Source organism: Oncorhynchus keta, chromosome 35 (genome assembly GCF_023373465.1).
Source record: "Oncorhynchus keta strain PuntledgeMale-10-30-2019 chromosome 35, Oket_V2, whole genome shotgun sequence".
Taxonomy (NCBI): Eukaryota; Metazoa; Chordata; class Actinopteri; order Salmoniformes; family Salmonidae; genus Oncorhynchus; species Oncorhynchus keta.
Window position 1 is genome coordinate 11,155,079 of NC_068455.1, and position 26,331 is coordinate 11,181,409.

At 46.4% G+C, this 26,331-nt stretch overlaps 1 protein-coding gene across 2 annotated transcripts in view; it reads right to left on the minus strand.

The window, feature by feature from the left end:
* Positions 1–19,099: 19,099 nt before the first annotated feature.
* LOC118378836 (forkhead box protein N3-like) overlaps positions 19,100–26,331 on the minus strand; it is a 173,689-nt gene continuing 166,457 nt past the window's right edge. The window contains exons 6-7 of one of the 2 annotated variants that reach the window (XR_008092468.1): positions 19,351–23,260; positions 19,100–19,249 (exon numbers count right to left, since the gene is read on the minus strand). Coding sequence is in view for 1 of the 2 variants with exons in the window: in XM_052496500.1 (XP_052352460.1) it covers positions 22,729–23,260 (532 nt within the window). In the remaining variant the exon portion in view is untranslated. Of the gene's footprint in view, positions 23,261–26,331 lie in introns of both variants that reach the window. The other variant, XM_052496500.1, reaches the window with a different exon arrangement.

Here is a 26,331-nt window from a genome sequence, read left to right on the forward strand (position 1 = left end):
GGCTGAGGCGTGGGAACCTGACAGACCGGCTGAGGCGTGGGAACCTGACAGACCGGCTGAGGCGTGGGAACCTGACAGACCGGCTGAGGCGTGGGAACCTGACAGACCGGCTGAGGCTTGGGAACCTGACAGACCGGTTGAGGCGTGGGAACCTGACAGACCGGCTGAGGCGTGGGAACCTGACAGACCGGCTGAGGCAGGGGAGCCTGTAGCGGCTCCTGGACCCGACGTCATCCACAGCGACACAATAAACAAAACAACACTCCCTGATGCTTCCCTTAGGTGAGGTGTTATTCTGTAACGATGTGCGCCGAGAGTCAGGAAGTAAGTTCAGGGAGTGTTTTAATCAAATAAACGGAAGATGATACAAAACAAGAACCACGAACAACGCACAGACATGAAACAGAAACAATGAGGCCTGGTGAATGGAACCAAAAAGAGTGGAATAAAGTTGAAGTTGGAAGTTTACATACACTTAGGTTGGAGTCATTAAAACTCGTTTTTCAACCACTCCACAAATTTCTTGTTAACAAACTATAGTTTTTGGTAAGTTGGTTAGGACATCTACTTCGTGCATGACACAAGTAATTTTTCCAACAATTGTTTACAGACAGATTATTTCACTTATAATTCACTGTATCACAATTCCAGTGGGTCAGAAGTTTACATACACTAAGTTGACTGTGCCTTTAAACAGCTTGGAAAATTCCCGAAAATTATATCATTGCTTTAGAATCTTCTGATAGGCTAATCCACATCATTTGTGTCAATTGGAGGTCTACCCGCGGATGTATTTCAAGGCCTACCTTCAAAGTCAGTGCCTCTTAGCTTGACGTCATGGGAAAATCAAATTAAATCAGCCAAGACCTCAGAAAAAAAATTGTTGACCTCCACAAGTCTGGTTCATCCTTGGGAACAATTTCCAAATGGCTGAAGGTGCCACGTTCATCTGTACAAACAATAGTACGCAAGTATAAACACCATGGGACCACGCAGCCGTTATACCGCTCAGGAAGGGGAACCGTTCTGTCTCTGAGCGATGAATGTACTTCGGTGCAAAAAGTGAAAATCATCCCCAGAACAACAGCAAAGGACCTTCTGAAGATGCTGGAAGAAACAGGTACAAAAGTATCTATATCCACAGTAAAACGAGTCCTATATCGACATAACCTGAAAGGTGGCTCAGCAAGGAAGAAGCCACTGCTCCAAAACCGCCATTAAAAAAAGCCAGACTACGGTTTGCAACTGCAAATGGGGACAAAAATTATACTTTTTGGAGAAATGTCCTCTGGTCTGATGAAACAAAAATATAACTGTTTGGCCATAATGATCCTTAAGTTTGGAGGAAAAAGGGGGAGGCTTGCAAACCGAAAAACACCCTCCCAACCGTGAACCACGAGGGTGGCAGCATCATGTTGTTGGGGTGCTTTGCTGCAGGAGGGACTGGTGCACTTCAAAAAATAGATGGCATCATGAGGACAGACAATTATGTGGATATATTGAATCCGCATCTCAAGATATCAGTCAAGAAGTTAAAGTTTGGTCGCAAATGCGTCTTCCAAATGGACAATGACCCCAAGTATACTTCCAAAGTTGTGGCAAAATGGCTTAATGACAACGAAGTCATGGTATCGGAGTGGCCATCACAAAGCCCTGACCTCAATCCTATAGAAAATTTGTGGACAGAACTGAAAAAGAGTATGCGAGCAAGGACATCTACAAACCTGACTCAGTTACACCAGCTCTGTCAGGAGGAATGGGCCAAAATTCACCCAACTTATTGTGGGAAGCTTGTGGAAGGCTACACGAAACGTTTGACCCCATTTAAACAATTTAAAGGCAATGCTACCAAATACTAATTGAGTGTATGTAAACTTCTGACCCACTGGGAATGTGATGAAAGAAATAGAAGCTGAAATAAATAATTCTCTCTACTATTATTCTGACATTTCACATTCTTACAAAGTGGTGAGCCTAACTGACATAAGACAGGACTTTTTTACTAGGATTAAATGTCAGGAATTGTGAAAAACAGAGTTTAAATATATTTGGCTAAGGTGTATGTAAACTTCCGACATCAACAGTAGATATGGCAGGTAATCAAGGAGGTGTCGGAGTCCAGGTGAGTCTGACGATGCGCAGGTTCGCGTAACAATGGTGACAGGTGTGCGCCATAACGAGCAGCCTGGTGACCTAGAGCACCGGAGAGGTAGCACAAGTTTACTGGGTGAATTTCACTTTTACTTGAGTCATTTTCTATTAAGTTATCTTGACTTTTACTCAGGAAGGACATTTGGATACTTTATCCACCACTGATCTTGCTTTGTAGTTTACCTCTCAGGTTGGATGATAGGGCAGCCTTCCCATCGTGGAGATCCATGCTTGGTTGACTTGATGTGAGACTGGGGTCAGATGTGAGAGAGAGAGGTGGAACACTGACTGGCTCAATGCACACTTTCTCCCCTTTCTTTATTGCAGCTGTTGCATAGCAACTGCGTTGGCAGAGGGTGTGGCGCATGTGTGTGTGTGCGTGTGTCTGTGAGAAAGAGAGAGAGAGAGAGAGAGAGAGAGAGAGAAGGAGTGCAGACGTGTTTTGTTCGTCCTCTCGTGTACTTTTGTATTTTTCGTCTTTTTTTGTATATATTTCAATTTTATTTTCAATCTCTTTTCCATTTTAATTCAGTTATGGCTTCAGGTAACCTGCCTCACCCAATGTGATACGGAACCACTATTACCTTATAGCAAGGACCACCTAGCCATCAGAAGCTAACCAGCTAATTAGCTACAAGCTATTTAGTTATTGTTAGCCACTGCTAGCGGCCTTTACCTTCTACACAGACACCAGACATTTTTTTTATAGATTTTTTTTAGCCTGGATAATACTCGCCAGTCTACCAGTACCGGATTGTCTCTCCACTACAACGCTGGATTCCTGGATTCCTGCCATAATCCCTGGACCATTACTCCTGATCTTCACAGCTAGCTAGCACCAACCGAGTTACCCAATACTGAAGCTACCCCTGAGGCCCACCTCCCGGCCTATTCAGTTGTTCACCCGGACTCCACACAAACACGGCAAGAACACACTACTCCACCGGATCCTTGCCGTAAACTCTGGACCTTGGCACCGAATCACCGCTGCTACCGAGTGGCTATAGCGGCTAATGCCCCTGCCCCAAAGCTAGCACCAGTTAGCCATGAGCCAGGCGCATCTCCAGGCTAGCAAACTAAATTACTACAACTACAATGCCTCTTTCGCCATCTGGCTTGGATCCTTTGTCGATACGGCGCCCCGCCGCACCACCACGACTGGTCTGCAGACGAATACTCCATCCGCTGTGCCTTCAACCGGCCTCCGGCCTACGAACTTTAAACCCTGTGCTAGCGTAGTAGCGACTACTCCACGGCTTCGTGCTGCTGCTCCAGTTTCAACTGTTCTGCCTTAATATTATTCGACCATGCTGGTCATTTATGAACATTTGAACATCTTGGCCATGTTCTGTTATAATCTCCACCTGGCACAGCCAGAAGAGGACTGGCCACCCCACATAGCCTGGTTCCTCTCTAGGTTTCTTCCTAGGTTTTGGCCTTTCTAGGAAGTTTTTCCAAGCCACCGTGCTTCTACACCTGCATTGCTTGCTGTTTGGGGTTTTAGGCTGGGTTTCTGTACAACACTTTGAGATATCAGCTGATGTACGAAGGGCTATATATATATATTTGATTTGATTTGATAGGTGACCTAAACTGGGATATGCTTAACACCCCGGCAGTCCTACAATCTAAGATAGATGCCCTCAATCTCACGCAAATCATCAAGGAACCAACCAGGTACAACCTTAAACCAGTAACCATGGGCACCCTCATAGACATTATCCTAACCAACTTGCCCTCTGCTGTTTTCAATCAGGATCTCAGCGATCACTGCCTCATTGCCTGTATCCGCTATGGATCCGCGGTCAAACAACCACCCCTCATCACTGTCAAATGCTCCCTAAAACACTTCTGCGAGCAGCCTTTCTAATGGCCCTGGCCAGGGTACCCTGGAAGGATATTGACCTCATCCCGTCAGTCGAGGATGCCTGGTCATTCTTTAAAAGTAATTTCCTCAACCATCTTAGATAAGCATGCCCCGTTCAAAAAAGGCAGAACTAAGAACAGATATAGCACCTGGGTCACTCCAGACCTGACTGCTCTTGACCAGCACAAAACCATCCTGTGGCAGACTGCCATAGCATCGAATAGTCCCCGCGATATGCAACTGTTCAGGGAAGTCAGGAACCAATACACGCAGTCAGTCTGGAAAGCAAAGGCTAGCTTTTTCAAGCAGAAATTTTCATCCTGTAGCTCTAACTCCAAAAAGTTTTGGGACACTGTACAGTCCATGGAGAACAAGAGCACCTCCTCCCAGCTGCCCACTGCACTGAGTCTAGGTAACACGGTCACCACTGATAAATCCATGATAATAGACAATTTCAATAAGCATTTCTCAACGGCTGGCCATGCCTTCCTCCTGGCTACTCCATCCCCATGCCAACAGCTCACTCCCCCCGCAGCTACTCGCCCAAGCCTCCCCAGCTTTTCCTTCACCCAAATCCAGAGAGCAGATGCTCTGAAAGAGCTGGAAAACCTTGAACTGTACAAATCATCTGGGCTAGACAATCTGGACCCTCTCTTTCTAAAACTATCAGCCGCCATTGTTGCAACCCCTATTACCAGCCTGTTCAACCTCTCTTTCGTATCGCCCGAGATCCCTAAAGATTGGAAAGCTACCGCGGTCATCCCCTTCTTCAAAGGGGGTGACACCCTAGACCCAAACTGTTACAGACCTATATCCATCCTGCCCTGCCTATCTAAAGTCTTCGAAAGCCAGGTTAATAAACAGATCACTAACCATTTCGAATCCCACCGTGCCTTCTCCGCTGTGCAATCCGGTTTCCGAGCCGGTCACGGGTGACCCTCAGCCACACTCAAAGAACTGAACAATATCATAACTGCCATCGATAAAGACAGTACTGTGCAGCCGTCTTCATTGACCTGGCCAAGGCTTTCGACTCTGTCATTCACCGTATTCTTATCGGCAGACTCAATAGCCTTGTTTTTTAAAATGACTACCTTGCCTGGTTCACCAACTACTTTGCAGACAGAGTTCAGTGTGTCAAATCGGAGGGCATGTTGTCCGGACCTCTGGCAGTCTATATGGGGGTACCACAGGGTTCAATTCTTGGGCCGACTCTTTTCTCTGTATATATCAATGATGTCGTTCTTGCTACGGGCGATTCCCTGATCCACCTCTACGCAGACGACACCATTCTGTATACCTCTGGCCCTTCCATGAACACTGTGCTAACTAACCTACAAACGAGCTTCAATGCCATACAACACTCCTTCCGTGGCCTCCAACTGCTCTTAAACGCTAGTAAAACCAAATGCATGCTTTTCAACCATTCGCTCCTCAGACGCGCCCGGCTAGCATCACCACCCTGGACGGTTCCGACCTAGAATATGTGGACAACTATAAATACCTAGGTGTCTGGTTAGACTGTAAATTCTCCTTCCAGACTCATATTAAACATTAAACATCTCCAATCCAAAATCAAATCTAGAATCGGCTATCTATTTCGCAAAAAAATTCTCCCTCACTCGCGCTGCCAAACTTACCCTGGTAAAACTGACTATCCTACCGCTCCTCGACTTCGGCGATGTCATCTACAAAACAGCTTCCAATACTCTACTTAGAAAACTGGATGCAGTCTCTCACAATGCCATCCATTTTGTTACTAAATCAACTTATACTACCCACCACTGCGACCTGTATGCTCTAGTCAGCTGGCCCTCGCTACATATTCGCCGCCAGACCCACTGGCTCCAGGTCATCTATACATCTATGCTAGGTAAAACTCTGCCTTATCTCAGTTCACTGGTCATGATAACAACACCCACCCGTAGCACACGTTTCAGCAGATATATCTCACTGATCATCCCTAAAGCCAACACCTCATTTGGCCACCTTTCCTTCCAGTTCTCTGTTGCCAGTGACTGGAATGAATTGCAAAAATCTCTGAAGTTGGAGACTTTTATTTCCCTCACCAACTTTAAACATCAACTATCTGAGCAGCTAACCGATCGCTGCAGCTGTACTTAGTCCATCTGTAAATAGCCCACCCAATCTACCAACCTCATCCCCATACTGTTTTTATTTACTTTTCAGCTCTTTTGCCCACCAGTATCTCTAGGTGCACATCATCTGCTCATTTATCACTCCAGTGTTAATCTGCTAAATTGTAATTATTCACTACTATGGCCTATTCATTGCCTACCTCCTCATGCCTTTTGCACCACTGTATATATTTTTTCTCCTGTGTCATTGACTTGTTTATTGTGTTATTGGCTTGTTTATTGTTTACTCCACGTGTAACTCTGTGTTGTTGTCTGTGTCACACTGCTTTGCTTTATCTTGGCCAAGTCGCAGTTGTAAATGAGAACTTGTTCTCAACTTGCCTACCTGGTTAAATAAAGGTGAAATTAAAATAATAAATAAAAAAGAAAGATAGATAGATAGAGAGGGAAAACAAGAGAAAGGGAGAGATAGAGAGAGAGCGTGGGAGAAAGAGGGAGAGAGAGAACGATTTAAGGTGGTCTATGATGAGATCTGTGGGTCTGTAATTAGTGTGTATCCACAATGTGCACTGCAACACAAACAGGCTGGAGAAAACATGTCCCGCAGTGAGAGAGACCCACTGTGTCTCGGAATATGATTACACAGACAGACACCAACTCTCTTATCCCCTCTTGCGGTTGATTCCCTCTCTCCTCCTCTTCTCTCCTCTCCTCTCCTCCTCTACAAGGACTTGTCCACACACTGTCTGATACTGAGTCCTATTCTACAGGTCCATTCCCTCTCTCCTCCTCTTCTCTTCTCTCCTCTCCTCCTCTACAAGGACTTGTCCACACACTCTGTCTGATACCGAGTCCTCCTCTACAGGTCCATTCCCTCTCTCCTTCTCTCCTCTCCTCCTCTACAAGGACTTGTCCACACACTCTGTCTGATACCGAGTCCTCCTCTACAGGTCCATTCCCTCTCTCCTCCTCTTCTCTCCTCCTCTACAAGGACTTGTCCACACACTCTGTCTGATACCGAGTCCTCCTCTACAGGTCCATTGACACAACTACCCTCTTCTGTTCTCTAACTCCTCTTTCCTCCTCCTGTTTTCCTCTCTTCTTCGTGTCCCTACTCTTCTCTCCTCCTGTTCTCCTCTCTTCTTCGTGTCCCTACTCTTCGCTCCTCCTCCTGTTCTCCTCTCTTCTTCCTGTCCCTACTCTTCTCTCCTCCTGTTCTCCTCTCTTCTTCCTGTCCCTACTCTTCTCTCCTCCTCCTGTTCTCCTCTCTTCTTCCTGTCCCTACTCTTCTCTCCTCCTGTTCTCCTCTCTTCTTCGTGTCCCTACTCTTCTCTCCTCCTGTTCTCCTCTCTTCTTCCTGTCCCTACTCTTCACTCCTCCTGTTCTCCTCTCTTCTTCGTGTCCCTACTCTTCGCTCCTCCTCCTGTTCTCCTCTCTTCTTCCTGTCCCTACTCTTCAATCCTCCTGTTCTCCTCTCTTCTTCCTGTCCCTACTCTTCACTCCTCCTGTTCTCCTCTCTTCTTCCTGTCCCTACTCTTCTCTCCTCCTGTTCTCCTCTCTTCTTCCTGTCCCTACTCTTCTCTCCTCCTCCTGTTCTCCTCTCTTCTTCCTGTCCCTACTCTTCTCTCCTCCTGTTCTCCTCTCTTCTTCGTGTCCCTACTCTTCTCTCCTCCTGTTCTCCTCTCTTCTTCCTGTCCCTACTCTTCTCTCCTCCTCCTGTTCTCCTCTCTTCTTCCTGTCCCTACTCTTCTTCCTCCTGTTCTCCTCTCTTCTTCTGTCCCTACTCTTCTCCCTGTTCTCCTCTCTTCTTCCTGTCCCTACTCTTCTCTCACTCCTCCTGTTCTCCTCTCTTCCTCTTCTTCCTGTCCCTACTTCTTCACTCCTCCTGTTCTCCTCTCTTCTTCCTGTCCCTACTCTTCTCTCCTCCTCCTGTTCTCCTCTCTTCTTCCTGTCCCTACTCTTCTCCTGTTCCCTCTCTTTCCCTACTCCTCCTCCTCCTGTTCTCCTCTCTTCTTCCTGTCCCTACTTCTTCACTCCTCCTGTTCTCCTCTCTTCTTCCTGTCCCTACTCTTCTCTCTCCTCCTGTTCTCCTCTCTTCTTCCTGTCCCTACTCTTCTTCCTCCTCCTGTTCTCCTCTCTTCTTCCTGTCCCTACTCTTCACTCCTCCTGTTCTCCTCTCTTCTTCCTGTCCCTACTCTTCTCTCCTCCTCCTGTTCTCCTCCTGTTCTCTTCTTCTTCCTGTCCCTACTCTTCACTCCTCCTGTTCTCCTCTCTTCTTCCTGTCCCTACTATTCACTCCTCCTGTTCTCCTCTCCTCTTCTTCCTGTCCCTACTCTTCTCTCCTCCTCCTGTTCTCCTCTCTTCTTCCTGTCCCTACTCTTCTCTCCTCCTCCTGTTCTCCTCTCTTCTTCATGTCCCTACTCTTCTCTCCTCCTCCTGTTCTCCTCTCTTCTTCCTGTCCCTACTCTTCTCTCCTCCTCCTGTTCTCCTCTCTTCTTCCTGTCCCTACTCTTCTCTCCTCCTCCTGTTCTCCTCCTCTCTTCTCTGTCCCTGTCCACTCTTCTCTCCTCCTCCTGTTCTCCTCTCTTCTTCCTGTCCCTACTCTTCTCCTCCTCCTGTTCTCCTCTCTTCTTCCTGTCCCTACTCTTCTCTCCTCCTGTTCTCCTCCTCTCCTCTTCCTGTCCCTACTCTTCTTTCCTCCTCCTGTTCTCCTCTCTTCTTCCTGTCCCTACTCTTCTTTCCTCTTCCTGTTCTCCTCTCTTCTTCCTGTCCCTACTCTTCTTTCCTCCTCCTGTTCTCCTCTCTTCTTCTTCTGTCCCTACTCTTCACTCCTCCTCCTGTTCTCCTCTCTTCTTCCTGTCCCTACTCTTCTCCTCTTCCTGTTCCTGTTCTCCTCTCTTCTTCCTGTCCCTACTCTTCTTTCCTCCTCCTGTTCTCCTCTCTCTCTTCTTCCTGTCCCTACTCTTCTTTCCTCTTCCTGTTCTCCTCTCTTCTTCCTGTCCTCACTTCCTCCTGTTCACCTCTTTCCTGTTTTCCTCTCTTCTTCCTGTCCTCACCCTTCTTTCCTCTTCCTGTTCTCCTCTTTCTTCCTGTCCCTACTCTTCTTTCCTCTTCCTGTTCTCCTCTCTTCTTCCTGTCCCTACTCTTCTTTCCTCTTCCTGTTCTCCTCTCTTCTTTCTGTCCTCACTTCTTTCCTCTTCCTGTTCTCCTCTCTTCTTCCTCTCCTCACCCTTCTTTCCTCTTCCTCTTCTCCTCTCGTCTTCCTGTTCTCCTCTTCTTCCTGTCCCACTCTTCTTTCCTCTTCCTGTTCTCCTCTCTTCTTCCTCTCCTCTTCACCCTTCTTTCCTCTTCCTGTTCTCCACTCTTCTTCCTGTTCTCCTCTTCTTCCTGTCCTCACTCCCTCTTCCTGTTCTCCTCTCTTCTTCCTGTCCCTACTCTTCTCTCCTCCTCCTGTTCTCCTCTCTTCTTCCTGTCCCTACTCTTCACTCCTCCTGTTCTCCTCTCTTCTTCCTGTCCCTACTTTTCACTCCTCCTGTTCTCCTCTCTTCTTCCTGTCCCTACTCTTCACTCCTCCTCCTGTTCTCCTCTCTTCTTCTGTCCCTACTCTTCACTCCTCCTCCTGTTCTCCTCTCTTCTTCCTGTCCCTACTATTCACTCCTCCTGTTCTCCTCTCTTCTTCCTGTCCCTACTCTTCTCTCCTCCTCCTGTTCTCCTCTCTTCTTCCTGTCCCTACTCTTCTCTCCTCCTCCTGTTCTCCTCTCTTCTTCATGTCCCTACTCTTCTCTCCTAATCCTGTTCTCCTCTCTTCTTCCTGTCCCTACTCTTCTCTCCTCCTCCTGTTCTCCTCTCTTCTTCCTGTCCCTACTCTTCTCTCCTCCTCCTGTTCTCCTCTCTTCTTCGTGTCCCTACTCTTCTCTCCTCCTCCTGTTCTCCTCTCTTCTTCCTGTCCCTACTCTTCACTCCTCCTGTTCTCCTCTCTTCTTCCTGTCCCTACTCTTCTTTCCTCTTCCTGTTCTCTCTTCTTCCTCTCCTCTCTTCTTCCTGTCCTCACTCTTCTTTCCTCTTCCTGTTCTCCTCTCCTCTCTTCTTCCTGTCCTCACTCTTCTTTCCTCTTCCTGTTCTCCTCTCTTCTTCCTGTCCTCACCCTTCTTTCCTCTTCCTGTTCTCCTCTCTTCTTCCTGTCCTCACCCTTCTTTCCTCTTCCTGTTCTCCTCTCTTCTTCCTCTCCTCACTCTTCTTTCCTCTTCCTGTTCTCTCTTCTTCCTCTCCTCTCTTCTTCCTGTCCTCACTCTTCTTTCCTCTTCCTGTTCTCCTCTCCTCTCTTCTTCCTGTCCTCACTCTTCTTTCCTCTTCCTGTTCTCCTCTCTTCTTCCTGTCCTCACCCTTCTTTCCTCTTCCTGTTTTCCTCTCTTCTTCCTGTCCTCACCCTTCTTTCCTCTTCCTGTTCTCCTCTTCTTCCTGTCCTCACCCTTCTTTCCTCTTCCTGTTCTCCTCTCTTCTTCCTGTCCTCACCCTTCTTTCCTCTTCCTGTTCTCCTCTCTTCTTTCTGTCCTCACCCTTCTTTCCTCTTCCTGTTCTCCTCTCTTCTTCCTCTCCTCACCCTTCTTTCCTCTTCCTCTTCTCCTCTCGTCTTCCTGTTCTCCTCTTCTTCCTGTCCTCACCCTTCTTTCCTCTTCCTGTTCTCCTCTCTTCTTCCTCTCCTCACCCTTCTTTCCTCTTCCTGTTCTCCACTCTTCTTCCTGTTCTCCTCTTCTTCCTGTCCTCACCCTTCTTTCCTCTTCCTGTTCTCCTCTCTTCTTCCTGTCCCTACTCTTCTCTCCTCCTCCTGTTCTCCTCTCTTCTTCCTGTCCCTACTCTTCACTCCTCCTGTTCTCCTCTCTTCTTCCTGTCCCTACTTTTCACTCCTCCTGTTCTCCTCTCTTCTTCCTGTCCCTACTCTTCACTCCTCCTGTTCTCCTCTCTTCTTCGTGTCCCTACTCTTCTCTCCTCCTGTTCTCCTCTCTTCTTCCTGTCCCTACTCTTCACTCCTCCTGTTCTCCTCTCTTCTTCCTGTCCCTACTATTCACTCCTCCTGTTCTCCTCTCTTCTTCCTGTCCCTACTCTTCTCTCCTCCTCCTGTTCTCCTCTCTTCTTCCTGTCCCTACTCTTCTCTCCTCCTCCTGTTCTCCTCTCTTCTTCCTGTCCCTACTCTTCACTCCTCCTGTTCTCCTCTCTTCTTCCTGTCCCTACTCTTCACTCCTCCTCCTGTTCTCCTCTCTTCTTCGTGTCCCTACTCTTCACTCCTCCTGTTCTCCTCTCTTCTTCCTGTCCCTACTATTCACTCCTCCTGTTCTCCTCTCTTCTTCCTGTCCCTACTCTTCTCTCCTCCTCCTGTTCTCCTCTCTTCTTCCTGTCCCTACTCTTCTCTCCTCCTCCTGTTCTCCTCTCTTCTTCATGTCCCTACTCTTCTCTCCTCCTCCTGTTCTCCTCTCTTCTTCCTGTCCCTACTCTTCTCTCCTCCTCCTGTTCTCTTCTCTTCTTCCTGTCCCTACTCTTCTCTCCTCCTCCTGTTCTCCTCTCTTCTTCGTGTCCCTACTCTTCTCTCCTCCTCCTGTTCTCCTCTCTTCTTCCTGTCCCTACTCTTCACTCCTCCTGTTCTCCTCTCTTCTTCCTGTCCCTACTCTTCACTCCTCCTGTTCTCCTCCCTTCTTCCTGTCCCTACTCTTCACTCCTCCTCCTGTTCTCCTCTCTTCTTCCTGTCCCTACCCTTCTCTCCTCCTCCTGTTCTCCTCTCTTCTTCCTGTCCCTACTCTTCACTCCTCCTGTTCTCCTCTCTTCCTCCTGTCCCTACTCTTCACTCCTCCTGTTCTCCTCTCTTCTTCCTGTCCCTACTCTTCTCTCCTCCTCCTGTTATCCTCGCTTCTTCCTGTCCCCACCCTTCTTTCCTCTTCCTGTTCTCCTCTCTTCTTCCTGTCCTCACTCTTCTTTCCTCTTCCTGTTCTCTCTTCTTCCTCTCCTCTCTTCTTCCTGTCCTCACTCTTCTTTCCTCTTCTCCTCTCCTCTCTTCTTCCTGTCCTCACTCTTCTTTCCTCTTCCTGTTCTCCTCTCTTCTTCCTGTCCTCACCCTTCTTTCCTCTTCCTGTTTTCCTCTCTTCTTCCTGTCCTCACCCTTCTTTCCTCTTCCTGTTCTCCTCTTCTTCCTGTCCTCACCCTTCTTTCCTCTTCCTGTTCTCCTCTCTTCTTCCTGTCCTCACCCTTCTTTCCTCTTCCTGTTCTCCTCTCTTCTTCCTGTCCTCGCCCTTCTTTCCTCTTCCTGTTCTCCTCTCTTCTTCCTCTCCTCACTCTTCTTTCCTCTTCCTGTTCTCTCTTCTTCCTCTCCTCTCTTCTTCCTGTCCTCACTCTTCTTTCCTCTTCCTGTTCTCCTCTCTTCTTCCTGTCCTCACCCTTCTTTCCTCTTCCTGTTTTCCTCTCTTCTTCCTGTCCTCACCCTTCTTTCCTCTTCCTGTTCTCCTCTTCTTCCTGTCCTCACCCTTCTTTCCTCTTCCTGTTCTCCTCTCTTCTTCCTGTCCTCACCCTTCTTTCCTCTTCCTGTTCTCCTCTCTTCTTCCTCTCCTCACCCTTCTTTCCTCTTCCTCTTCTCCTCTCGTCTTCCTGTTCTCTTCTTCCTGTCCTCACCCTTCTTTCCTCTTCCTGTTCTCCTCTCTTCTTCCTCTCCTCACCCTTCTTTCCTCTTCCTGTTCTCCACTCTTCTTCCTGTTCTCCTCTTCTTCCTGTCCTCACCCTTCTTTCCTCTTCCTGTTCTCCTCTCTTCTTCCTGTCCCTACTCTTCTCTCCTCCTCCTGTTCTCCTCTCTTCTTCCTGTCCCTACTCTTCACTCCTCCTGTTCTCCTCTCTTCTTCCTGTCCCTACTCTTCACTCCTCCTCCTGTTCTCCTCTCTTCTTCCTGTCCCTACTCTTCACTCCTCCTCCTGTTCTCCTCTCTTCTTCCTGTCCCTACTCTTCACTCCTCCTCCTGTTCTCCTCTCTTCTTCCTGTCCCTACTCTTCACTCCTCCTCCTGTTTCCTCTCTTCTTTGTGTCCCTACTCTTCACTCCTCCTCCTGTTCTCCTCTCTTCTTCCTGTCCGTACTCTTCACTCCTCCTCCTGTTCTCCTCTCTTCTTCCTGTCCCTACTCTTGACTCCTCCTCCTGTTCTCCTCTCTTCTTCCTGTCCCTACTCTTCTCTCCTCCTCCTGTTCTCCTCTCTTCTTCCTGTCCCTACTCTTCTCTCCTCCTGTTCTCCTCTCTTCTTCATGTCACTACTCTTCACTCCTCCTCCTGTTCTCCTCTCTTCTTCCTGTCCCTACTCTTCTCTCCTCCTGTTCTCCTCTCTTCTTCATGTCACTACTCTTCACTCCTCCTCCTGTTCTCCTCTCTTCTTCGTGTCCCTACTCTTCACTCCTCCTGTTCTCCTCTCTTCTTCCTGTCCCTACTCTTCTCTCCTCCTCCTGTTATCCTCGCTTCTTCCTGTCCTCACCCTTCTTTCCTCTTCCTGTTCTCCTCTCTTCTTCCTGTCCTCACTCTTCTTTCCTCTTCCTGTTCTCTCTTCTTCCTCTCCTCTCTTCTTCCTGTCCTCACTCTTCTTTCCTCTTCCTGTTCTCCTCTCCTCTCTTCTTCCTGTCCTCACTCTTCTTTCCTCTTCCTGTTCTCCTCTCTTCTTCCTGTCCTCACCCTTCTTTCCTCTTCCTGTTCTCCTCTCTTCTTCCTGTCCTCACCCTTCTTCCCTCTTCCTGTTCTCCTCTCTTCTTCCTGTCCTCACCCTTCTTTACTCTTCCTGTTCTCCTCTCTTCTTCCTCTCCTCACCCTTCTGTCCTCTTCCTGTTCTCCTCTCGTCTTCCTGTTCTCCTCTTCTTCCTGTCCTCACCCTTCTTTCCTCTTCCTGTTCTCCTCTCTTCTTCCTGTCCTCACCCTTCTTTCCTCTTCCTGTTCTCCTCTCTTCTTCCTGTTCTCCTCTTCTTCCTGTCCTCACCCTTCTTTCCTCTTCCTGTTCTCCACTCTTCTTCCTGTTCTCCTCTTCTTCCTGTCCTCACCCTTCTTTCCTCTTCCTGTTCTCCTCTCTTCTTCCTCTCCTCACCCTTCTTTCCTCTTCCTGTTCTCCACTCTTCTTCCTGTTCTCCTCTTCTTCCTGTCCTCACCCTTCTTTCCTCTTCCTGTTCTCCTCTCTTCTTCCTGTCCCTACTCTTCTCTCCTCCTCCTGTTCTCCTCTCTTCTTCCTGTCCCTACTCTTCACTCCTCCTGTTCTCCTCTCTTCTTCCTGTCCCTACTCTTCACTCCTCCTCCTGTTCTCCTCTCTTCTTCCTGTCCCTACTCTTCACTCCTCCTCCTGTTCTCCTCTCTTCTTCCTGTCCCTACTCTTCACTCCTCCTCCTGTTCTCCTCTCTTCTTCCTGTCCCTACTCTTCCTCCTCCTCCTGTTTCCTCTCTTCTTTGTGTCCCTACTCTTCACTCCTCCTCCTGTTCTCCTCTCTTCTTCCTGTCCGTACTCTTCACTCCTCCTCCTGTTCTCCTCTCTTCTTCCTGTCCCTACTCTTGACTCCTCCTCCTGTTCTCCTCTCTTCTTCCTGTCCCTACTCTTCTCTCCTCCTCCTGTTCTCCTCTCTTCTTCCTGTCCCTACTCTTCTCTCCTCCTGTTCTCCTCTCTTCTTCATGTCACTACTCTTCACTCCTCCTCCTGTTCTCCTCTCTTCTTCGTGTCCCTACTCTTCACTCCTCCTGTTCTCCTCTCTTCTTCCTGTCCCTACTCTTCACTCCTCCTGTTATCCTCTCTTCTTCCTGTCCCTACTCTTCTCTCCTCCTCCTGTTATCCTCGCTTCTTCCTGTCCTCACCCTTCTTTCCTCTTCCTGTTCTCCTCTCTTCTTCCTGTCCTCACTCTTCTTTCCTCTTCCTGTTCTCTCTTCTTCCTCTCCTCTCTTCTTCCTGTCCTCACTCTTCTTTCCTCTTCCTGTTCTCCTCTCCTCTCTTCTTCCTGTCCTCACTCTTCTTTCCTCTTCCTGTTCTCCTCTCTTCTTCCTGTCCTCACCCTTCTTTCCTCTTCCTGTTTTCCTCTCTTCTTCCTGTCCTCACCCTTCTTTCCTCTTCCTGTTCTCCTCTTCTTCCTGTCCTCACCCTTCTTTCCTCTTCCTGTTCTCCTCTCTTCTTCCTGTCCTCACCCTTCTTCCCTCTTCCTGTTCTCCTCTCTTCTTCCTGTCCTCACCCTTCTTTACTCTTCCTGTTCTCCTCTCTTCTTCCTCTCCTCACCCTTCTGTCCTCTTCCTGTTCTCCTCTCGTCTTCCTGTTCTCCTCTTCTTCCTGTCCTCACCCTTCTTTCCTCTTCCTGTTCTCCTCTCTTCTTCCTGTCCTCACCCTTCTTTCCTCTTCCTGTTCTCCTCTCTTCTTCCTGTTCTCCTCTTCTTCCTGTCCTCACCCTTCTTTCCTCTTCCTGTTCTCCTCTTCTTCCTGTTCTCCTCTTCTTCCTGTCCTCACCCTTCTTTCCTCTTCCTGTTCTCCTCTCTTCTTCCTGTCCTCACCCTTCTTTCCTCTTCCTGTTCTCCTCTCTTCTTCCTGTTCTCCTCTTCTTCCTGTCCTCACCCTTCTTTCCTCTTCCTGTTCTCCTCTTCTTCCTGTTCTCCTCTCTTCTTCCTGTTCTCCTCTTCTTCCTGTCCTCACCCTTCTTTCCTCTTCCTGTTCTCCTCTTCTTCCTGTTCTCCTCTCTTCTTCCTGTTCTCCTCTTCTTCCTGTCCTCACCCTTCTTTCCTCTTCCTGTTCTCCTCTTCTTCCTGTTCTCCTCTCTTCTTCCTGTTCTCCTCTTCTTCCTGTCCTCACCCTTCTTTCCTCTTCCTGTTCTCCTCTCTTCTTCCTGTCCTCACCCTTCTTTCCTCTTCCTGTTCTCCTCTTCTTCCTGTTCTCCTCTCTTCTTCCTGTTCTCCTCTTCTTCCTGTCCTCACCCTTCTTTCCTCTTCCTGTTCTCCTCTTCTTCCTGTTCTCCTCTCTTCTTCCTGTTCTCCTCTTCTTCCTGTCCTCACCCTTCTTTCCTCTTCCTGTTCTCCTCTCTTCTTCCTGTTCTCCTCTTCTTCCTGTCCTCACCCTTCTTTCCTCTTCCTGTTCTCCACTCTTCTTCCTGTTCTCCTCTTCTTCCTGTCCTCACCCTTCTTTCCTCTTCCTGTTCTCCTCTCTTCTTCCTGTCCTCACCCTTCTTTCCTCTTCCTGTTCTCCTCTCTTCTTCCTGTTCTCCTCTTCTTCCTGTCCTCACCCTTCTTTCCTCTTCCTGTTCTCCTCTTCTTCCTGTTCTTCCTTCTTCCTGTTCTCCTCTTCTTCCTGTCCTCACCCTTCTTTCCTCTTCCTGTTCTCCTCTTCTTCTGTTCTCCTCTCTTCTTCCTGTTCTCCTCTTCTTCCTGTCCTCACCCTTCTTTCCTCTTCCTGTTCTCCTCTTCTTCTTCTCCTCTGTTCTTCCTGTTCTCCTCTTCTTCCTGTCCTCACCCTTCTTTCCTCTTCCTGTTCTCCTCTTCTTCCTGTTCTCCTCTCTTCTTCCTGTTCTCCTCTTCTTCCTGTCCTCACCCTTCTTTCCTCTTCCTGTTCTCCTCTTCTTCCTGTTCTCCTCTCTTCTTCCTGTTCTCCTCTTCTTCCTGTCCTCACCCTTCTTTCCTCTTCCTGTTCTCCTCTTCTTCCTGTTCTCCTCTCTTCCTGTTCTCCTCTTCTTCCTGTCCTCACCCTTCTTTCCTCTTCCTGTTCTCCTCTTCTTCTTCTCTGTTCTCCTCTTCTTCCTGTCCTCACCCTTCTTTCCTCTTCCTGTTCTCCTCTCTTCTTCCTGTTCTCCTCTTTCCTCTTCCTGTTCTCCTCTTCTTCCTGTTCTCCTCTCTTCTTCCTGTTCTCCTCTTCTTCCTGTCCTCACCCTTCTTTCCTCTTCCTGTTCTCCTCTTCTTCCTGTTCTCCTCTCTTCTTCCTGTTCTCCTCTTCTTCCTGTCCTCACCCTTCTTTCCTCTTCCTGTTCTCCTCTTCTTCCTGTCCTCACCCTTCTTTCCTCTTCCTGTTCTCCTCTCTTCTTCCTGTTCTCCTCTTCTTCCTGTCCTCACCCTTCTTTCCTCTTCCTGTTCTCCTCTCTTCTTCCTGTCCTCACCCTTCTTTCCACTTCCCATCTTTTCTTTCTAAAGTCCGGAAACCGTCTCTAAAATGTAGAAATGAGGAGTAGAAAATATACAAAGGCTTGATGAAAAGAAGAAGCAGGAGTGCTTAAGGTATTCCCAAACAACCACAAGTGGAGGGGTTTGAACAGCAAACAAAATGTACATGATAACCACAAATAGGTGCTGCTAAGTGGCATAAAAAGTCCAGCCACTCGTGTGGGTTTGAAAGTTCAAATACATAAAGATTTATTAAAGGCTTATTGAAGGAACCTGACCACAGGAGTAACTGTTTTCATTTCAACTGGAAGACAATACAGCACAGAAACCTTATGGTACGTTTTTTTTTTTTTTTTTTTTTTTAACATACGTTCGTCATAGTAACGGACACGGTGATATTTACATGAATTGATGAAGTAGTTTGTCTTTGGCAATATGAATACACATCAATGAAATACAGAACGCACCTACGGAGGACTCCATATTACCAGATCAGCTGGAAGGTCATGCCATCAAGACTACGGGGTTCAGGAACAGGACACAGAAATGATCAGTAGCATGTTTTTACAGAACACTACCTGCCTCTTATTTACATAGAAACTACATGGGGACTTTTTGGTGTTTTGTTTCTCTGTTAAACAACAACAGGGGTAATAAAGTCACTCAATATTTGTAACCACAAATTGCTCTGTGTTGTTTAAGTTATTAGTTGAAAACTAAGCACCAGTAAAGATCTCTTAAAACCCAGCAGTTGCTGATTCTTTCGGAATTTATTGATGTAAGTGAGATAAAGTACCATGCAGTTTCCATGACGACCAGGTGAAAAATGTACCCCAAATAAGTACCCGGCAATGCATTGACCATTCTTCTCCTCATAAAACCCCTCCAAACAATAAACATGGAAGAAAAATAGATATAAAACAATCAAAAAACACGATAAAACAAATAAACACTTTTTTAAAACTCATCAATAGATACATCACTATTTGCCTGGCTAGTATTGACAGTTCACTGATAATAATTCATATTAAATGTTTTTTTCCAGAACACTTCAAACGTTGTGGCACCTGAAGGATTGTGATTGGAGGAAGAGTTATCTAGTGAGTGTTAGACTTTAGACAGGCAGTATCCCACAAACGATAACGTATCTTTAGTAATATATTATCAGTGGAAGACACATTTACACATCACCTCAACTTAATGAAGGAAAAATACGGGATGTTGTCCATATAGTGCACTAATTCGACCAGAGCCTCATTGGGTTAGTTAGCTCTGGTCAAATGGAGTGTATTATGGGTGTTATATTCAACTAAAAAGGCCACACAAAAAAAATGAGCATGTTCTGGAAATGGAATCCATTCCAAGGAGCCAATGCACAGCGAGTAGTGTGGTAGGTTCCAACAACAAGGACTGGGACAGTCGGACGGCCATCTGACAGAAATGTAACAGCACACTGGCAGCGTTTGACGTGTTCACATGTTTGTAATCTATTTCAGGTAGATAAGGAATTATTAAAGCCTTTGGCACTGAAATGAATCTTTCATTTAATATCTTAGTGCAATCTGGTGAGATAATGTAAAAATACGCACTATGTAGTTTGTATTTATCTAGCCGTCTTATTTTGTGAGTTTCCTTCGAGTTATTACCTGTCCAACGAGTCTATAGTAGCCTTCTTAATACTGACAACAAAGACCTGAAGAGCTACAAGAGTAGAAAGGACAACAACACAGCCGGATACATAAAATAACAACCCCAAAACACTTTGGTAAATTCCTGTTTCATAAACAAACAAAAATAACAAATAAAAGGAAGACATTGAAATATCAACGACGTCTAAAACCTTAGAAAATAAAGAAGCGATGGAAGAACAGACACAGAGGAGGAAAGGTGAGAGAACAGACACTCACTACCACCCAACCTCACCTTTAATCACACAGGCTTCAACATTCACCTGTCAGGGAGAAGCCATCAGACACAGAGGAGGAAAGGTGAGAGAACAGACACTCACTACCACCCAACCTCACCTTTAATCACACAGGCTTCAACATTCACCTGTCAGGGAGAAGCCATCAGACACAGAGGAGGAAGGGTGAGAGAACAGACACTCACTACCACCCAACCTCACCTTTAATCACACAGGCTTCAACATTCACCTGTCAGGGAGAAGCCATCAGACACAGAGGAGGAAAGGTGAGAGAACAGACACTCACTACCACCCAACCTCACCTTTAATCACACAGGCTTCAACATTCACCTGTCAGGGAGAAGCCATCAGACACAGAGGAGGAAAGGTGAGAGAACAGACACTCACTACCACCCAACCTCACCTTTAATCACACAGGCTTCAACATTCACCTGTCAGGGAGAAGCCATCAGACACAGAGGAGGAAAGGTGAGAGAACAGACACTCACTACCACCCAACCTCACCTTTAATCACACAGGCTTCAACATTCACCTGTCAGGGAGAAGCCATCAGACACAGAGGAGGAAAGGTGAGAGAACAGACACTCACTACCACCCAACCTCACCTTTAATCACACAGGCTTCAACATTCACCTGTCAGGGAGAAGCCATCAGACACAGAGGAGGAAAGGTGAGAGAACAGACACTCACTACCACCCAACCTCACCTTTAATCACACAGGCTTCAACATTCACCTGTCAGGGAGAAGCCATCAGACACAGAGGAGGAAGGGTGAGAGAACAGACACTCACTACCACCCAACCTCACCTTTAATCACACAGGCTTCAACATTCACCTGTCAGGGAGAACCCATCAGACACAAGGTCACTATACGGCCATGCTGGAGAAGACAGAGGACGTTTGGTCCTTTTAACGCAGAAATCACTCATCTTCATGCCAAGAAGATCTGACCATTTTGTCAGTTGTGTCCTTTCTAACATGGCCATCTAGTGACCACAAACAAACATTGGGACATGGTAGTTTTATCCACTATGGATGAAGGAAGTTGCCATCTACCAACGGGAGGATAGAGAGGTACCATCATATCGCAGACAGAGATTTGCCCAACAGACCAGCTTTTTGTCCCTGAATAAGTTTGTCTGACTGTATCAAAGCCCAAGTTAAAACAAGGTTGAGTGAGGATGACAAGAAAGGAACCAGCAAATCAAAAAGACAAAACAACAGAGAAGGATTCCACACCTATGGACACAGAACTTCCAGGCAGAACCTTTTAGCTCGCTAGGATACTTATATGAAAATAATTCATGCTTCATGCTAGATACATTATTTACCAAACATGATCTTTGTCTGAATATAAACATGTTTTTATCTTTTTCTTTACAGAACCCATACAACACGATTTGGAGAGAAAGAAATCATGCTGGCTACATTGCTTAAACTTAGCAAAAAAATTCTAAAACTCTAGTTTAACTTTTTATACAGTGTTATCCTGACGGGATGAAATTGCTTTATTACGTCATGAGGGTAGGTTAGTAAACACAAACAAACACTAAAATAAACAGCTCCACAGTCATATGACTGTTCTTCTCACACGAAATCACATGTTTCACAGCATCATTTCCCATCCAACACATCAAGGTGTTCAGGTGGTTGTGCCACGGGGAGAATATCACTATATCACTGGAGTAAAACTCCAGTTATTCTTGTCCATTGCTTTCATAAAAGGACAAAGGGACAATTTTGAGGTTCTCTCAACATATTTTCTGTTATTTTCCTCTCTGATAAGCGCGAGCCAGACTATTAGCCGATGGCTTTTACCAAACACAATTAGCTTACATTTAGAGAAGACCACGTCAGGAACAAAACAAAACCCTTCCTTCATCCCACTTGTACCAGCGAACTTCACCTCACTACAGTCCTACAGTCAACCTTTAAGGGGAAAACAACACTGTCCCCTCTGCCTTGGCATGCTAGCTAGTGCCAGTGGCTAAATGTGATTAGCAGTCAGAAAGACAGCTAGCTAAGGAAGTGCTACCATCATCAGTGGGCTGACCAATACCTATATGGCACTGTTTCAATACTGACACGACAAAGGAAGGACATACAAAAACTGGCTACCGAGTGTCTTTTCTATGGGCTTAGTTAGACTAGGATAACTGATGAGTATATTTTCTACGAGCTTAGCTAGGCTAATGGTCACTAAGCTAACAGCATCACATCATTTAATGTCAAAGATATATCTGGGGAAGCTGCTTCGCACACAGACAAGACAGAGTTTGGCAAACTAGGTTTAAAATATATATTTTTAAATAGCCGACATATTAGCACCATTGTTTTCGAAAGTCTGATGCCGAACAAAGGGGATATACCTGTATTACTTCAGCATATACCTGTATTACTTCAGCATATACCTGTATTACTTCAGCATATACCTGTATTACTTCAGCATATACCTGTATTACTTCAGCATATACCTGTATTACTTCAGTGAACTAGTTGACTAATATAACATTGCTTTAGCCAGGATAGCATGTGTATTTGTGCTTATTTATTGTGACATATTGAGGTATATGGTCACATCCTAACAGGAATATGCAGGCCTTAGACATCAATCTCATGTTAAGATCTGACCCTGAATACTTACTTTATTACATTTTAATGATCTATATCACTGTAAAAACAAAATAGTCAGTGATAAGCACCCCATAAGAACTTTATACCAGGAAATTCCACAGAAATAACAAGTGTATGATCCTGCTGAAATGTATTATGTAGTGTTAGCTGCGTCTGATGAGCCTGTAAAGGGTAATAGTTTGGGACTGGGTACATTTTGAAAAGAGTAACAATTTGATCCCCCTACTCTATTCATACAACCAAGCCGATCCATGGATGGGGCAGTTTTCATTTTTGTTTCTCATTCGTGTTATTTTCAGCCAACAGAAACCTGCTAACTTAGCTGAATATCAGAAAAAGTTTTGGCTATGGCTTTAATATCCTTTAAACAAATAAAAAAACAAACAAAACAAATAAAAAAAACATATTTTTTTGCAACCTTCAAAAACATTAACTTTAAAGATAGGAAAACAAAGTGATTGTTTTTGATATTGCCACAAATCTTTCAGAATTCACCTGATGTCCTGGAAAAAAGACAGTGTACATTTCTATATTAAAAGTGATGTTTTGTATTTCTCTTTGTCTCTCTCGCTCTGTCTCTGTCTCTCTCTCTCTCTCTCTCTCTCTCTCTCTCTCTCTCTCTCTCTCTCTCTGTCTCTCTGTCTCTCTCTCCCTGTCTCTCTCTCTCTCTGTCTCTCTCTCCTTGTCTCTCTCCTTGTCTCTCTCTCTCCGTCTTTCTCTCTCTGTCTTTCTCTCTCTCTCTCTCTCGCTCTCTCTCTCTCTCTCTCTCTGTCTCTCTCTCTCTGTCTCTCTCTCTGTCTCTCTCCCTCTCTCTCTCTCTCTGTCTCTCTCTCTCTCTGTTTCTCTCTCTCTGTCTCTCTCTCTGTCTCTCTCTCCCTCTCTCTCTCTCTCTCTGTCTCTCTCTCTCTGTCTCTCTCTCTCTATCTCTGTCTTTCTGTGGTCAGTTTTTTGTGGGTTCTTTCTGTTCTTTCTGGCCCTTGGCGGTTCTGTTGGTGATATTGTTCAAGCAGGCCCGGACGCCAGCCAAGTGGAGCAGCGAACCCGCCGCCTCCTTCATCTCCTCGTCATCACTCTCTGGCGGCTTTTCTGAGCGCCGTTTTTTTAGCGGGAGGGTGTCGCTAGCCACGCCCATCCGCTGCTTGGCTTTCAGGAAGTGATGCCGCTTCTTGTTGTGCTGCTGGCTGGAAAGGGTGGAGTCTAACGTGTCTATAGGCCAATCGCGCGGCTCCTCCTTCTTGATCTCCAGCTGGATCTTGCTCTTGTCGTCTTCGTCGTCCTCGTAGTCAAAGTCTGAATCGTTGGCGACGTCACGGGCAATGGGGCGGAGACTGGAGTCGCTGGTGTAGTCGCTGCCGTCATCCGATTGGTTGGTGCTGTAGGTGTGGTCCTCCTTGGGGTCGCTGCTAACTAATGGGGAGTCACAGGGGGGATTGCTGTCGCTACGCTTCCGACAGCCTCCGGACAGCACTGACCTGGAGAGAGACAGAGACACAAGTTAGATACACTTACATAAACACACATACACACACAAACACTGAAACAGACAGCGGACACAAACTAACACTAACTAACGCAAACATTACAAACTTTACAGCTCCCTGCATTTGACTAGATGCGAGAATCTGTCACGCAAAGTAGCACAACACTCTGCATGTTTGCAACGGCTGTGATTTCAATATAAAACCTGTGACAATTCAATTCCCCCCCTTGGGGATCATGGAAGTACCATTCAATCCCCCCTTGGGGATCATGGAAGTACCATTCAATTCCCCCCCCTTGGGGATCATGGAAATACAATTCAATTCCCCCCTTGGGGATCATGGAAGTACCATTCAATTCCCCCCCTTGGGGATCATGGAAGTACCATTCAATTCCCCCCCTTGGGGATCATGGAAGTACCATTCAATTCCCCCCTTGGGGATCATGGAAGTACCATTCAATTCCCCCCCCTTGGGGATCATGGAAGTACAATTCAATTCCCCCCTTGGGGATCATGGAAGTACAATTCAATTCCCCCCCTTGGGGATCATGGAAGTACCATTCAATTCCCCCCCTTGGGGATCATGGAAGTACCATTCAATTCCCCCCCTTGGGGATCATGGAAGTACCATTCAATTCCCCCCTTGGGGATCATGGAAGTACAATTCAATTCCCCCCCTTGGGGATCATGGAAGTACCATTCAATTCCCCCCCTTGGGGATCATGGAAATACAATTCAATTCCCCCCTTGGGGATCATGGAAATACAATTCAATTCCCCCCTTGGGGATCATGGAAGTACCATTCAATTCCCCCCCTTGGGGATCATGGAAATACAATTCAATTCCCCCCTTGGGGATCATGGAAGTACCATTCAATTCCCCCCCTTGGGGATCATGGAAGTACAATTCAATTCCCCCCTTGGGGATCATGGAAGTACCATTCAATTCCCCCCTTGGGGATCATGGAAATACAATTCAATTCCCCCCTTGGGGATCATGGAAATACAATTCAATTCCCCCCTTGGGGATCATGGAAATACAATTCAATTCCCCCCTTGGGGATCATGGAAGTACCATTCAATTCCCCCCTTGGGGATCATGGAAGTACAATTAAATTCCCCCCCTTGGGGATCATGGAAGTACCATTCAATTCGAGTCGATTCACTTTCTGTGACAGGCTGACAGCACTACAAATCCTACATTGGTGATTATCAGTGTATGTACACAGTAATTCCCCAATCAATACTATAAATTGCCCGAATGTGAACAAAACATCAAGATGAAATGTATTTTGAATTTTGTTCCAGCAATACGGGGCAATAAAACTAAAAGCAGATTTACCTAGCTAGGTGGAGACCCTAGGAACCTCAAGAGTTAACCAATCCTGTCAACAGATTTACCTAGCTAGGTGGAGACCCTGGGAACCTCAAGAGTTAACCAATCCTGTCAACAGATTTACCTAGCTAGGTGGAGACCCTGGGAACCGCAATAGTTAACCAATCCTGTCAACAGATTTACCTAGCTAGGTGGAGACCCTAGGAACCTCAAGAGTTAACCAATCCTGTCAACAGATTTACCTAGCTAGGTGGAGACCCTGGGCACCTCAAGAGTTAACCAGACCTGTCAACAGATTTACCTAGCTAGGTGGAGACCCTGGGCACCTCAAGAGTTAACCAGACCTGTTAACAGATTTACCTAGCTAGGTGGAGACCCTGGGAACCTCAAGAGTTAACCAATCCTGTCAACAGATTTACCTAGCTAGGTGGAGACCCTGGGAACCGCAATAGTTAACCAATCCTGTCAACAGATTTACCTAGCTAGGTGGAGACCCTAGGAACCTCAAGAGTTAACCAATCCTGTCAACAGATTTACCTAGCTAGGTGGAGACCCTGGGAACCTCAAGAGTTAACCAATCCTGTCAACAGATTTACCTAGCTAGGTGGAGACCCTAGGAACCTCAAGAGTTAACCAATCCTGTCAACAGATTTACCTAGCTAGGTGGAGACCCTAGGAACCTCAAGAGTTAACCAATCCTGTTAACAGATTTACCTAGCTAGGTGGAGACCCTAGGAACCTCAAGAGTTAACCAATCCTGTCAACAGATTTACCTAGCTAGGTGGAGACCCTGGGCACCTCAAGAGTTAACCAATCCTGTCAATGGATAAAGCAACTCAGGTGTCTGTACTTCAACAGCAGTGGCGGCCAGTGCCGTTTTAGATGAGGGAGGATGATTATTTCTTTCATGAACATGGCCTTATTTCTTTTACAGCATATCGGATGACTGTCATTCATATTCCATTCACCCATCTCAAAGTAACATCCATAGGTTTATGCTACTACATGATACTAGAATTGTCCCTGTACCCCATCACGAGGTTGCTACAACCTAGCCTATGAAAGAGTGTTTACAAGGTAGGTGCGCAGGTCGAAATTATTTTAAGTAATCAAGGCGACAGAAAGTGATACATTCAACACTGCCTTGCACTCTTGTCTGCATCTACGGCACCAGTCAATATCTTGGACACACCTACTCATTCAAGGGTTTTTCTTTATTTTTTTAAATATTTTTTTTTACATTGAAGAATAATATTAAAGACATCTAAATCATGAAATAACACATACGGGAATCATGTAGTAACCAAAGAAGTGTAAAACAAATATGATATATCTTATATTTGAGATTCTTCAAAGTAGCAACCCTTTGACTTGATGACAGCTGTGCACACTCTTGACATTGGGATCGAAGCAGGGTCTGTAGTAACGCCTCTAGCACTGTGATGCAGTGCCGTAGACCGCTGCCACTCAGGAGCCCAAAACTGTGATGTTGTCACGTCATAGTCAACATAGGAACTAGAACGAATGCGTTAGTAATCCCGCTACAATCATGCAGTATTGTGTACAGTCAGCAGCAAGCAGTTTAGAAGTTACAGAGGTGGGCCACGGGTGGCAATAAATTAATACAAACGCTTTCCTTAACTTGGAAGAGTTACAGTGTTGGATAGCCATAGCCAGCTAGCTAATATAGCATCCCTCTCTATTTGAGCCGAGTGTTTAAGTAGGGTA